General features: G+C 49.5%; 1 protein-coding gene across 1 annotated transcript in view; it reads left to right on the top strand.

Annotated features, from left to right (window-relative positions):
* The window catches only part of LOC133116632 (FERM, ARHGEF and pleckstrin domain-containing protein 1-like), an 86,109-nt gene that overhangs the window by 62,899 nt on the left and 8,512 nt on the right, over positions 1-14,698 (top strand). The window contains exons 12-21 of the mRNA XM_061226427.1: positions 352-427; positions 517-718; positions 5,596-5,777; positions 7,205-7,294; positions 8,731-8,864; positions 11,590-11,671; positions 12,549-12,786; positions 13,568-13,698; positions 13,825-13,893; positions 14,465-14,554. Of these exons, the coding sequence (XP_061082411.1) occupies positions 352-427; positions 517-718; positions 5,596-5,777; positions 7,205-7,294; positions 8,731-8,864; positions 11,590-11,671; positions 12,549-12,786; positions 13,568-13,698; positions 13,825-13,893; positions 14,465-14,554 (1,294 nt within the window). The remainder of the gene's footprint in view (positions 1-351; positions 428-516; positions 719-5,595; positions 5,778-7,204; positions 7,295-8,730; positions 8,865-11,589; positions 11,672-12,548; positions 12,787-13,567; positions 13,699-13,824; positions 13,894-14,464; positions 14,555-14,698) is intronic.

The following is a 14,698-nucleotide window of genomic DNA, read 5'->3' as shown; positions in this document are numbered from 1 at the left end:
GGTTGGTGTGTGGGTGGGGTGTGGGTGTGGGTGGGGTTGGGGTGTCTGTGGAGTGGGGTTGGTGTGTGGGTGGGGGTGGGGTTGGGGTGTGGGTGGGGTGGGGTTGGTGTGTGGGTGGGGTGTGGGTGGGGTGTGGGTGTGGGTGGGGTTGGGGTGTGGGTGTGGTTGGTGATGTGGGTGGGGGTGGGGTTGGGGTGTGGGTGGGGTTGGGGTGTGGGTGTGGTTGGTGGTGTGGGTGGGGGTGGGGTTGGGGTGTGGGTGGGGTTGGGGTGTGGGTGGGGTTGAGGTGTGGGTGGGGTTGGGGTTTGGGTGGGGTCCATTATATCTCACAGCTTCTCTCTACTGCCACAGGAAACACAGCAAAGTCCAGTCTCACAGCGGCCTGTCTCCACTGCCTTCGCTGCAGCGCCCCCAAGTGCCCAAAGAAGTGAGTGCAGCCGCCCCTGCGTTAAAACGCCGCCCTTCCCTACAGAGCCGTGGGTTTGAGAGTCTGTCTGTCCGTCTGTCTGTCCGCAGAGCGCGCTCAGCTCCTCAGGGGACGAGCTGGACTCCTCGAGCCGGTCGGGATGGCGGGAGACGGTGTCGGTCAGCGTGGAGGACTCGTCAGCCTCGCGGAAGAAGAGCAGCCCCTCCCCCCAGCGCAACGGGCGCCAGGAGCGGGCGGGGCCAGGGGCGGAGCCCTCGCCGTCCGGCCAGCGAGCGGAGACTGTCAGCACAGGTCGGAACCCCGCCCCCGTCCCGTACACCGACCACTGCGGCGTAGATAAGGAGCGCGGGCCCCGCCCCCCCGGGCCCTGGGCCACCAGGACCCCCCCTCGCACACTGGAGTACCACGCCGAGGAGGACCAGCCCGGCCCCCGGGGCGGGGGGGTGAATGGGGGATACGGGCGCGTTCGCCGGCGTAGTTCGGGGTACCGGGACTACCTGGCTTTCCACAGCCCCCCGTCTCACGAATACCCAGAGCTTACTGGTGATGATGACCTCGTGGGTGTGTCTCCGTATGGGGGCGTGTCCCACCATTGGGGAGAGTCTCCCTATGGAGGAGTGTCTACTCATGGGGGCGTGTCTTCACATGGGGTTGTCTCTCCATATGGGGGCGTGTCTACACATGGGGGTGTGTCTCCATATGGGGGCGTGTCTACACACGGGGTGTCTTCACATGGGGGCGTGTCTTCACATGGGGGCGTGTCTCCATATGGGGGCGTGTCTACACATGAGGGCGTGTCTCCATATGGGGGCATGTCTCCTTATGTGGGCGTGTCTTCACATGGGGGAGTGTCTCCGTATGGAGGCGTGTCTCCTTCCTCTCCCTGCCGCAGTGCTGTTGATCTGGTAGATGAGCTGTTCCAGGGTTCTGTGCATCGCTGCCCCCCAGTGGCACGCCGCAGTGTAGCCCCTCCCCTCCAGATGGACCGATTCGGCCACGCCCAGCAGAACGGACACGCGGAGGCGTGGGCCAGTCCCTGGGAGGACGGGGGACGCGAGGATGTCGATCGCGACTTTAACGAGGGCCGTCACTACGGCAGACGTTCCCCGGCCACGCCCCGCCGCGCGCGTTCTAAGAGACCGCGGAGCACCACCAAAGCCGCGTGCCACGCCCCCGTCCCCGCCCACCAGCCCCGCCCCTCCTTCTCCCGCGCTGAGCGCATGGCGGCTCTGGAGCGCCGCATGCTGGCCAACGGCCTGTCCGCCCCCGGCCTGCCCAAGCCCCGCCCCCACCCCGACCACATCGCCGCCCTGCAGATGTTTGACGCCTCCGGCAGCAGTGGCTCTGAGTCCAGCGAATCAGAGAGGGGCAGCTCTCCAACGGGCTATGGAGGCTCCGCCCCCGCAGCCGGTCCCTCCCGCTCACCCCACCCCCGAAAGTTCTCCTTCGGCAGTCTGCAGCTGGACGAGGAGGCAGAGGGGGAGGAGGACGGAGGCTTCAGCTTCAGTGATGAGGATGGAGCACGCGTCTTCAGCTGCTGAAGCTCATCTTTAGCTTCAGTGATGAGGCAGTAGCATGTGTATTTAGCTGCTGAAGCTAATCTTTAGCTTCAGTGATGAGGCAGTAGCATGTGTATTTAGCTGCTGAAGCTAATCTTTAGCTTCAGTGATGAGGCAGTAGCATGTGTATTTAGCTGCTGAAGCTAATCTTTAGCTTCAGTGATGAGGCAGTAGCAAGTACCATTGTGCACTGAGCATGTGCAGTAATTGCTCTTCCTGGAAGGGGGGTGGTATGCGTGTAGTTTTGGGGGTGACGTGTGAGTCAGGCAGATTCACGTAATGAGTCCCCAATTCCATTATGGCATTGTGTGCCCACCCCCCCCTTCAGTAATTCTTATCTCCTGGCGGTTCCCCGCTCGAGCGCGCTAACGACAGGGCTGCCCTGCACAGAGGGCTCCCACACAAAGCTCTTCTCCCCCAGGACACGTGCAGATGATTATCCCTTCACAGTGGAGGTTTGATGGGATTTTATGTGAATGATGAATGATGTACCATACGTCCGCCTGTTCATGATGAAGAAGCGGCCTTTCCAAGTGCCAAGTCCTCCCACCACACACGGTTCATAAATCAGCGACCAGAGAAGAGCTGACTACTCCAAAATGTTAGAGTTTTAGATTGAAACGTTGTGCCTCTGGTCCATTAAACAGGGTTATAAATCCGGCCAATAGCAGAGTTTGACTAAACCTTGGGAGTCTTGTGTAGTATTCCCAGCCAGTGATATTTCAGCGTTAGGGCCTGTATGTGTGTATTCTGCGGTACACACACTGTGAGTAGTGTTTCACAATCAGGCCACCACAGCTCAGAGTATTGAATGAGCAGAATCGACATGCTTGGTCAGATGACTTGAGGCATGTCCATGCCCGAACAGAATGTGGTTAAGAGGTCTCTGCTGTCTCCATTCGCCATTGTGGTGGAGATTTAAAGTATCAACTGTGTCTTTCTGCTCTTGTAAAGATTAAGCTGATTATAGTTATTTGGAGTAGGCTCATGTTCGTGAGTTAGAACAGGAATGTTTACATACGATTTAAGTGTGTCATTTCGTGTAGGTGACATTCACTGTGTACATTGTAGCACTATGTACATTTCATAGCACTATGTACAAAAAACTGAGTCGTCATGTTACTGTGTGTATCCAGCATTCTTGGAGACAGCTTATGTTTTAGGTATTTGTAAAAAAAAAAGAATTATAATTGAAATTGCTGTTTGGCACTAATTTCTCTCTCTTTCTATCGCTCTATGCAATAATCAAATTGCTACTGGTTTACAGTGGTCTGTAATAATTGCTCTTTTTGGGGATGCATGTGTCCTTTGACTAGCTTTATATTACATATTTGTGATGTATTCAGATATATCAATGTCTCGTCCAGATCAATTGCCAACACAACTAAGGGTCCATGTTTAAGTAGCATTAGTGTTGTGAGTATACTCGAGTATTGTGAATATACTGTGTGCATTCGATCGAGCAACACAACATCTAAAGATTACTAGTGCTGGGTTCAACGGCTTTTCAGTTCAGGGCATTAATTGAAACTCATTTAATTTTATTTAAAAAGTCCTCAAAGGACATACAGTAATGGGAAGTTTTCAATGTTGTGAATTGAGCTGACTGAATTGCAATGGATCTGACTGAAGCCCAGGTGGTGGCCAGTAGGAGTAGTACCAGGAGCGATGTTAGTTTTTTACTGACAGATTAATGTAATTTTGTATTTTGGAAAGCCCCAAAGAGATGGGGCTTGAGAGTAAATTTATGAGAGCAGATCTCACACAGGGTACTGTAATTCAGATATTGCAGGTGTATTGCTGTAACTTGTCTATGATACCCATTGTTTGTATATAAATTGTAATATATAACTTAAGTTATGACATCCTCATAGTGAATTCTCCTCCTCAGTCTCACCCTCACTCTGTTTTCGGGGGCACTAAACCATGTCTGCATGTCTGATATTGTCTCTTTCCATTTCTTCCCAACATTCACTGCATTTGTGTTTCTTTTATGTCCATATGTGCTTTTCTTTTCCTTTGTGAACTCTAAGCTCCTGTCATTTGTATGTCGTATGTCCTGGCTCTTCATATTTGGATGTAAATAAAACTCTTGCATGATGTTGAATCTCCTGTCCAGTGTGAGTGTAAGTCTGAACTGGTCTCCTTTCCTCGCTCCTGTTCCCCTGTGCGGCTGCTCTGTTGTGGGTGAATATGAGTCTGTAAAGAAGCACTGAACTGATCAACTAACTTAACTATTACTCTTTAGAGAATGGACTAGCTCAGGAGTGTGTGACATGGTGTGCCTGTGGGTTTGGGGGGTGAGGGTGTACATGTGTGCCTGTGGGTTTGGGGGGTGAGGGTGTGCATGTGTGCCTGTGGGTTTGGGGGGTGAGGGTGTGCATGTGTGCCTGTGGTGGCTTAAAACTAATGTCCCACATCTCACTGTCCTCATAATTCATCACTGTCTGGCTCTTGCTCTGGCTTCTGGGTCACCTACTTACAGTTTGGTATTTATTTAAATATACACACATATATAGAGTGAGTTTCTCAGGTTTTACTGTCCCTAATGAGCTCTGCTAATGAGGCTAATTCCACAGGCAGTCAGTTGGTCACTTATATACTGCAAACATATTGTAGCTTTGGTCCCTAATGGTCTTTTGAAAGAAATTATTTCAAAGCATCTGTTAGTGTGATTCTGCCCTTGTCACTAGAGAATCTACAGTATGTTTTCATAGATAGAATATGATTAAGTCTGCTTTACCCTTTTGTATTGTCTCAGTTTAGTGTGTGTGGGCAGTATTGCCCTAGTCCCCATGGCTCTCCCGTCTGTTTCGTAGCTCCTGTTGTCGACTGTAGTCATAATAGACTAGAACTGCTCCGGTTTAATCACTGTTTTATCCAGCCAAAATACCAGCAGTGCACTCAGAGGGCAGAGCACCGAGGTAGGCACGTATGTAAATTCAGTCCTGCAGTAGAAGTAGGTGGCAATGTAGACAAACTGGCTGTTTTTTTTGTATCCTCTGGTCCTGACTGAAAACTGAAAGAAAGGAGAGATTCAAACCACAAGTTAAATATGCAGTATGAGTGTGGCTTTCACCTCTTCTAGTCTTGTTCCTATAGCACCTGTGACCTATGACAGTGAGAATTCTCTTATTACCAGTAACGCTAGCTTTCTAGTTTGTTGTGCTTGTTTGAAATGTAATAATCTGAAGTGGAAAGTACTAAAACTGGGCTACTGAACTCAACTCAATTCCTGGGGTTGCAGTGTCTCCAGGCATTTGTTTCAGCCATGTACTGCATCACCTGACTTCACTAATGTAGCCACAATAAGATCCGCACAGCCGTTGGGCCCTTGAGCAAGGCCCTTAACCCTGCATTGCTCCAGGGGGGATTGCTTAGTCTAATCAACTGTATGTTGCTCTGGATAAGAACGTCTGCCAAATGTCAATAATGTAATGTAAACTAATGAGCTTGCTTCCTGAACAAAGGTAAAATAATGAGTTAAATCAGGTGGTGTAGTGCAGCAAATATCTGAAGACACTGAGACTGCAGTTGAGTAGCCCTGTGCTAAAATATACCACAACTAATCTTTTCTCCCCCCCTTCCCTCTCTCCCTCCCCCCCTCAGGAGCGATGGTGAGCTGCCCCCGGCTCTCGGACTCGCCCAAACTGGCCGTGGTGAACGGACAGAGGCACGGCCTGGCCCCCACTCTGAGCCTGGACGGCCCTCCGCCCTCCCCCCTCACCAGCCCCCTGCTGAACGACGGCGGCGGCACGCGCACCGACGATGAGGACGAGGTTCGGAGGAAGGTTTGTGGTCCAGAGAGAGGGACCGTAACAGGACCGTAGTTCTGCAGGGCGGAGGGTCAGCCAGGCACAGCTTTAGGCATGGGCTGCTTATGAGTCATGGTCTAGATGTGGTAAATCCAGGGTCTGCAGCTCTGATACTGGAGAGCCGCAGGGCATGCAGGTTTTCAGCACTTAATTCATCAATTAAGCATTTGATTGGGCAGTTGACTCACCTGGCCTGATTTCCTGGTTTTTAATTGGTTGCAGATTTTGAAGTGAATCCAAAAACCAGCAGACCGTTTGGCTCTTCTGGATAGGTTCGCAGGCAGCAGGTGTTAGTAATTGAATTATGTTAAGATTGACCTTCAAGTACAAACAATATATTGAATTATGCAGAAATTGACTTTATAGGGTTCACATTTTTAGAGCCAGGTCCGCTGAGCTACTCCCCCCCCCCCAATTGTGTGATAAATTGGGGCCATGACAGGCTCAAGCCCTCCTGCCTCGAGTGCACATAGCTCACTCCCTGTTAGCCGTTGCCTTTGTTAGCCAAATAACATTGATTTAATGGGGGTTGAGAATCACCCCCTGACAGCTATTTAATGAAGACACTTAATAACCTAAACTTAAATTAACAATTCATCATGTTTATTTGCTTGCATAAATGCGTGTCTTGTCATCAAAATGTGCCAGTATACCCAAAGAACAGTATTATTTGTTCGTTTTGGACGACTTGATCAACGGAAAATATATTTTCACTCAATTTAATTTAATGTGAGACATGGCCCCTCTAAAGTCTGGTCACGACGCCAGCGGCTTATCTCCGAAGCGCAGAACGGCAGACCTACATTGCTGTACCCCTCCTAAAATACCCTGTATGTGGGTCAGTGCTGCGGACGGAACTGGGCTGATTTATATAGCAGCGCCGTCTCCCTGGAAACATGTACATGACTGTGCTCTGGAATAGGGTTCAGCAGCAGTGTGAAGCGGTCAGTCACAGTTACGTCAGTGGTGATTGGGGTTACGTCAGTGGTCAGTTGGGTTTACATCAGTGGTCAGTTGGGTTTACATCAGTGGTCAGTTGGGTTTACATCAGTGGTCAGATGGGGTTAGGTCAGTGGTCAGTTGGGGTTAAGTTAGTGTTCCGTTGCGGTTACGTCAGTGGTCAGTTGGGTTTACATCAGTGGTCAGTTATGGTTATGTCAGTGGTCAGTTGGGTTTACATCAGTGGTCAGTTATGGTTACGTCAGTGGTCAGTTGGGTTTACATCAGTGGTCAGTTATGGTTACGTCAGTGGTCAGTTGGGTTTACATCAGTGGTCAGTTGTTGTGCAGGTTCTCTCTCATGCATGTGCTCTCACAAGTCCTGTCATTTGTTTTCTCTATATTACTGTATGTGTCATGCTTTCTCTAATGTGTGTTCTCTGTTCTTCTTTCTCACTGCTCCAGAGGTTCCCCACGGACAAAGCCTACTTCATCGCCAAGGAACTACTGACCACAGAGCGGACGTACCTGAAGGACCTGGAGGTCATCACCGTGGTGAGTCAGAGCAGAGTGCTTCAGTCACCATAGCATTGTGAAGCTCATTGTTTACTTCTCTGCAGCTGCTCACGGGCTTCAGTGGTCGGTGTTAGGCGATAGCTTCTCTTATTGCTGATTCACGTGACGAGTGCAACCAGACTTCCTCAGCTGTGGAATTATGGGAAGCGATGGTGACAGGGACATGTTGGGTTTGGCTCAGACTCTCCACACCTGTTCTAGTTGGTTCTGCACAAGGACCTTTTTGTGGTAAATCCAGGTCGAAATTTGACCTCCACAGATTTGGCTCATGCAAGGGTTGCCGCTGCCAGAATCCTGGATATCCGGCTCCTTATCTACATTTATACTCGATGTATTTGCGTTTGAGTTCCTCGGTGCCTGTAGGTTTAACGGTGATGTTTACACACAAAAACGAGCGCACACTTCCTCACCCAGCTCCCAGGAGACCCAGCTGACTAAACAAGGAAGTGGAAGGGGAGGAACCCCTGGGATCATAATCAGTTAGGAAATACCTGCGGGTGATAGGCCAGTAGGCCAACGCCACAGACTCATTCCTCCCGGGGCTCAGACAGGGTCCATGGTGTGTGCTGCGGGTGAGCCAGGCCAGCTTATTACCCCAGCCAGCACAGCTGAGGCTCAGAGAGATGCTTTCACAGCCACTCTGAAGTCCGTAGTAGGCCTTTCGGGTAAACATGTCGGGTAAATATTTTGTTTGGCTGTTTCGGAAACATCTGAGAGCCAACTGTATCACGCCCACTCACACACACACACACACACACAAAGACACACACATGCAAACGCAAGCACACACACACCAGGCGCCCTCCCCCCATACACCTACAGCTGTCCCTGACTTAGGCCAGCTGTATGAAAGCCACACTTCCCCCCCCTCCACAGCAGGAAGGGGAAGCTCCATGCGGCCGGATTGCTGGGATCAGGCCCTCTTTGATTCATCCGTTTCCCAAGGGCTGTAATTGGATGATTGTGATATTGATTTGCATATTGATTGCACGGTCATCAGGGATTGGGCCCAAGTTGCGTGCCTGGTGTCCAGTCATTTGCCAGTGACAGAGCTTGTTTGGCAGTACCGCACCTCTAATGCAACACAGGCACGCCTATCAGGGTTGTCTGTGAGGGCACAACATGCCCCGCCAACAACATGCCCCACCTCACAGCTCTACACACACACACACACACACACACACACACACACACACACACACACACACCCATATTACAGTGATGCCACTTTGATAATCATTATGATTCTTTTTAATATGTAACAGACCGTTGCGATGTAGAATGTGATTATGTGTTTATGCATTTGGTGCATTCGTGTGTAAGTGAATGTGTATACGTGCGTACGTATTTGTGCGCACATGCGTATACATGGACATATGTTCTAAAGAATGTGTGTATGTGTTTGTGGGTCTCAGTCTTTTCAGAATTCGGTGGCGAAAGACGAGGCCACGCCTGAATCTCTCAGGAACTCCATCTCCTCCAACTTCGAGCCCCTGCACAAGTTCCACAGCAGCTTCCTGAGGGAGGTGGAGCAGCGACTCGCTGTGTGGTGAGCTGTGGGGGGGGGGTGGATGTGGTTTCTCAATTTGAGATGCACTGTATGTAAACGAAAACTCATCACAACACACCATGTCTGTGTCCTAAACATTCAGAGTGCTATTCCAGAACATTTGACTGAGACTCAAAACAGTCATTAAATTGCTCTGAGTTGCCTCTGGTGACAGCTCTTGAAAACGGGTTGGTTTGGTTGGCCTCAGGGAAGGCGTGTAACGTGGAGCAGACGTACCTGCTCTGGTGCTGCAGCGAGTTCTCAGTTCGGGATCATTGATTGTGTCACAGGGCGTGGGAATGAAAGGTTGAACTTTATCACAATGAAAACCAGGAAGCGGCAAAACTCTCTTCCCCAAAAACACAGCATGCAGATGCTCTGGTTCCACTTAGTTGTAATTCTAGAACAAGGCCGTTCTGTAGATGGATTGATATAGGATTGCTGTCTGCTGTACTGTGATCTTTTTAGGAGGGGGGCCCTGCATGTGCAGAATTGGAGGCTTTTTCAGTTTTAGGGAATCCAGTGGAATCGAACCAGGTTCCTGGAAATCTACCATCCTGTGGGTTTTCATTTCAGCACTAATTTGTCACATCAGATTCTCATTAGCACCTCGGTGAGATCTCCAGCTGTTGAGTGAGGCGTGATTTGTTAGAATCGGACTGAAACCCTACAGGACGCTAGATCTCCAGGAACAGGGTTGGGAGCCACCTCCAGTGTATATACGTGTCACATCAAATGACCGGAGGAACAGTGGTCGCTATGGCAACGGCTAGTCCCTGAGATGAATACTTACTATTCCTGTCAGACCCCCTCCCCATCGTATTCCATAGCCCTGGCAGTGTGTCAGAGACTGTGTCCCACCCTGAGGGACTCACTCAAACCAAGATGGTGATTATTGGCAGCCTCATCATCACATCAAAGCTGGACAGATGCGCTTGGGAATCCACTCAGCGGAAGCCTGCTCCATCTCGGCTGCAAATAAATCTTTCATAGTGACACCACCTCCAAGTGCCATTTCACATTGACACCAGCACTAACCATTAACTCACATGCCATCGTGTCATGAACACTAGTCACTAATTCACGTTTCATTGTTACACCAACTAATTAATTTTCCGTAATAATGCCAGCTATAGGCGGCACGGATGGTGCAGTGGGTAGCACTGCCACCTCACAGCAAGGAGGTCCTGGGTTTGAATCCCCGTCGGCCAGGGCCTCTCTGTGCGGAGTTTGCATGTTCTCCCCGTGTCTGCGTGGGTTTCCTCTGGGTACTCCAGTTTCCTCCCACAGTCCAAAGACATGCAGGATAGGCTGATTGGAGAGTCTAAATTGCCCGTAGGTATGAGTGTGTGAGTGAATGGTGCGATGGACTGGCGACCTGTCCAGGGTGTATTCCTGCCTTTCGCCCAATGTATGCTGGGATAGGCTCCAGCCCCCCTGCGACCCTGTTCAGGATAAGCGGGTTAGGATAATGGATGGATGGATGGATGGATGGATGCCAGCTATAGCTGAAAATTCACATTTCATTGTAACACTAACTCTAATCGCTAATGTATTGTGTAGTAACACCAGCATTGTCTGCTAATAGGGATTTCATAGTCACACTAGCACTGCACTCTAATGCAAGCATGACACAATGCGCACATGAATACATGGATTTTATAGTATCTTCAAACTACCCACTAATACAGATGTTTCCTTGTGATGCCACTGCTACGCGCTGATGCACATATTGTGTTTCATACTGTCTGCTAGCTCATTTCATGGAGCAGGAATGCAATCTGTTAGCTCATATATTTAATCGAACACCAGTGCTATCTGTTAGCTCATATATTTAATCGAACACCAGTGCTATCTGTTAGCTCATATATTTAATCGAACACCAGTGCTATCTGTTAGCTCATATATTTAATCGAACACCAGTGCTATCTGTTAGCTCATATATTTAATCGAACACCAGTGCTATCTGTTAGCTCATATATTTAATCGAACACCAGTGCTATCTGTTATATATTTTGTCTGCTAATTCCTATACTTCCACGCCAGCCCGACCAGCTCGTTGACACTGCAGGGTGCCGTAATGAGCAGCAGGAATGCAGGGACACTCGGTGTGGCTGTTCTGCATATTCAAAACCCACGCAGATCAAAAACACTCCTCCTGCTCAGCTAACCTCTGCTCTGCGCACATCTGCCCAATTTGGCAGCATTTGGCCCAGGGATGCGGAATAAATTGCCTTTAAACAATTCCCTGGAAGGCCCTGGATTCCCGGCATTCCGGTCTTCCGTCTGTGCGTTTGATCACGCACGCAGGATGGCTGTGTGTCGTGTGTGGTGATGAGCCTCCTAGGCAAGAGGAGAACCCTTCATGTGTGAGGATCAGGGAGGGAGTGCGTATCACCCTGTGGCTGACAGCAGGGGGAACACTGCTCACTGGTGACATCTGGTGGTGGTCCCTTGCTGTGTTTTGAACACTTGTTGTGAATGCCCTGCACTAAAGTGCACATTGGTGGTCTTGTGTTGTACCTATATGTGAAGCAGCGTATCTCCTCTGGCACAAGCAACAGAAGGGAAGTTAATTTCTTTTGTTTTGAGAAGTAAATGGCTGAGTGACTGATTCCTTTTGAAAATTGGAAGGAAAATTTGAGGAAATTAGTGAATAATTTTGAAATATGTGATTAGTTTTGAGAAGTATTTCCTGTGCAGCTAAAATTTCTGTTCTCGGCAGGGAGGGGCGCTCTAATGCCCACATCAAAGGAGACTACCAGCGCATCGGTGACGTCATGCTGAAGAACATCCAGGGCATAAAGGTAAGGGGCTCACCGACACAAACATGGTCCCCACGGTCAGCGAGTCACAAACATGGTCCTCCTAACACACAAACACTTTCCTTGCGGGCAGTAGGAGATGAACGCTATCCCTGTTGTCAATAAGAGACCTCACAATCAATAAGGGAAGTATCTCTAAGTGCTAGAGTGATCACATTAAAAACTTGAACCCCTGAAGAATAAAGTTGAAATACCACAGTTTTAGCAACTAGACTTTCATTGCTCTCCCTGCAGCATATCATCTGTCTGTCTGTCTGTCTGTCTGTTCTTTCTTTCCATAGTATTGTGTCTCTGCCTCCCTGTGTATGTGTCTCTCTATCTGCGTTGCCTGTCTGTGTGTCTGTGTCAGTCAGTGTGACAATGTGTGTCTGTGTCAGTCAGTCAGTGTGACCCTGTGTGTCTGTGTCAGTCAGTCAGTGTGACCCTGTGTGTGTGTGTCAGTCAGCGTGACCCTGTGTGTGTCAGTCAGTCAGTGTGACCCTGTGTGTCTGTCTCAGTTAGTCAGTGTGACCCTGTGTGTGTCAGTCAGTCAGTGTGACCCTGTGTGTGTGTCAGTCAGTGTGACCCTGTGTGTCTGTGTCAGTCAGCGTGACCCTGTGTGTGTCAGTCAGTCAGTGTGACCCTGTGTGTCTGTCTCAGTTAGTCAGTGTGACCCTGTGTGTGTCAGTCAGTCAGTGTGACCCTGTGTGTCAGTCAGTCAGTCAGTCAGTCAGTATGACCCTGTGTGTCAGTCAGTCAGTCAGTCAGTATGACCCTGTGTGTCAGTCAGTTAGTCAGTCAGTATGACCCTGTGTGTCAGTCAGTCAGTCAGTCAGTGTGACCCTGTGTCAGTCAGTCAGTATGACCTCTCCCCCTGCAGCAGATGACGGTGCTCCTGCAGAAGCACTCGGAGGTGCTGCTGGAGCTGGAGCGTGTGTGCCGGTCCTCCCGCAGGGTGGAGGCGCTGTGCCGTGACTTTGAGCTGCAGAAGGTGTGCTACCTGCCCCTGAACGTCTTCCTGCTGCGGCCCCTGCACCGTCTCATGCACTACAAGCAGATCCTGGAGCGGCTGTGCAAGCACTACCCGCCCACGCACCAGGACTTCAGGGACTCTCGAGGTACATGGGCCATGGTGCTTTCATGAGTGGTATGTGGGCAAATTGGCACGTAAATGTTTGGTAGGCTATCACTTGATTTGCAATTCAGAGACTTGTGTGTACGTGCGTGCTCACAGTTTGTTAGTGTTTGTGTATGTGCGTGTGTTTGTATGTATGCAGCTACTCTAGATAAAGGTGTGTGTAAATTGCAGTGTTTTAGTGAAGCCTTTGCATATCTCACACAACCACTTGACGACCCTCCCCCATTATGCTCGTAATCATTGCCCCATCTGTTTGGGTCTCTGCTGGAAAATGAATAAAACCCTCATTAAAAGCTTTCTGGAGTCTCCACACCCCGGGCAGTGCTCAGCCCTGTTTACTGGGCCTGTCTGCACCGCCACACTAAAGATCCTGCTGAAGCCCGTGGACTTTGTCCCTGTTGTGTCATACATTTATAGAGCCCCTGGAAAGGAATGGTACTGTTATTTCAGAGTAATTGTTTTTCTGAAACGTCATTGGTTCTGCTAGTTTTATTCACCGTTTAGTTTCAGTTAAATGCAAGAGTTTTATTTGCATTATTTTGGCATCTTACCTACAAGAGATCAAGAAGTAGCTGTTTATTTGCAAAGCATGTCCCCAGAAGTTGGGCAGACTATCGTCAAGCTCTCTACCCGGTCAGCCTCAGTACACTTGGGTTAGTGATTCTGTGTTTTTTTAATGGTGTATTTATTGGTGACCCGTGTCTCTCTCTCACACACACACACACACACACACACACACACACACACACACACACACACAGCTGCCCTGGCAGATGTGTCTGAGATGGTGGCCCAGCTTCACTGCCCCATGATCAAGATGGAGAACTTCCAGAAGCTTCTGGAACTGAAAAAGGACCTGGTTGGCATCGACAACCTTGCTTTACCAGGACGGGTGAGTGCACTGACCAAATGCAGCCACAGTTCCATAATTCTAATTTATCATCTAGAAGTCCCCCGAAAATGGATGAGGTTTTGTTTTAATCATTTGGTAAAGTGAAATGTGCTCTTTTGGTTGCAGGAGTTTATCAGGTTGGGCTGTCTGAGCAAGCTGTCTGGAAAAGGCCTGCAGCAACGCATGTTTTTTCTGGTAATCCCCTCCTTCCTCTCCTTCCTCTCCTCCCCCTCCTCTCCCTCCTTCCCCTCCTTCCCCTCCTTCCCCTGCCTCTTTCTCCTCTCGTTTCCTCCTCTTCATTGTATTACTACGCATCAGCTGTTCAGCCATCTCCAGACTTTACTGCATCTGTACACACCACGTCAAGCCATCTCCAGACTTCACTGCATCTGTACACACCACGTCAAGCCATCTCCAGACTTCACTGCATCTGTACACAACACTGCAGTCACTGAAGCCACAAAAATCCAAACTGCTGCCTGTTTCATTCATTCATTCATAACTGAAGTATACTGACTAAACATACTTAAATCATATTTTTACACTGTTCTATTATTACTATGATTGCTGTGCCCTGGTCTCTAGATTCATGCATATCTGATTTCTGCACTTATTCAAAGAGAGATGAATAGCTCTGTTATTGGAGGCCAGCCAGAGGGAGCTCCACCTCGGCACTGTGTGATGTATGTTTGACACCGAAAGACTTCCGCCTCCAGGAGTGCCTGCAGCTAGTCTGTTTGTTTCCATCTGTCCTTCCCTCTGACAGTTCAATGACGTCCTGCTGTATACGAGTCGAGGGATGACACCAGCCAATCAGTTCAAAGTTCACGGGCAGCTCCCCCTCTACGGAATGACGGTGAGTCGGGCGGTGGCGTTGCCACAGCAACACACTGCCCTGTATCAGCTATGCTATAGACACGAGGCAGAGTGAATATGTTAGTCTCCTGCTAAATAAGTAAGTTCAATTTGAAATTTGAATATGTAAGTCCCATGTGAATGT

This window comes from Conger conger, chromosome 17 (genome assembly GCF_963514075.1).
Source record: "Conger conger chromosome 17, fConCon1.1, whole genome shotgun sequence".
Classification (NCBI taxonomy): Eukaryota; Metazoa; Chordata; class Actinopteri; order Anguilliformes; family Congridae; genus Conger; species Conger conger.
This window is presented reverse-complemented; position numbering and strand designations above follow the sequence as displayed.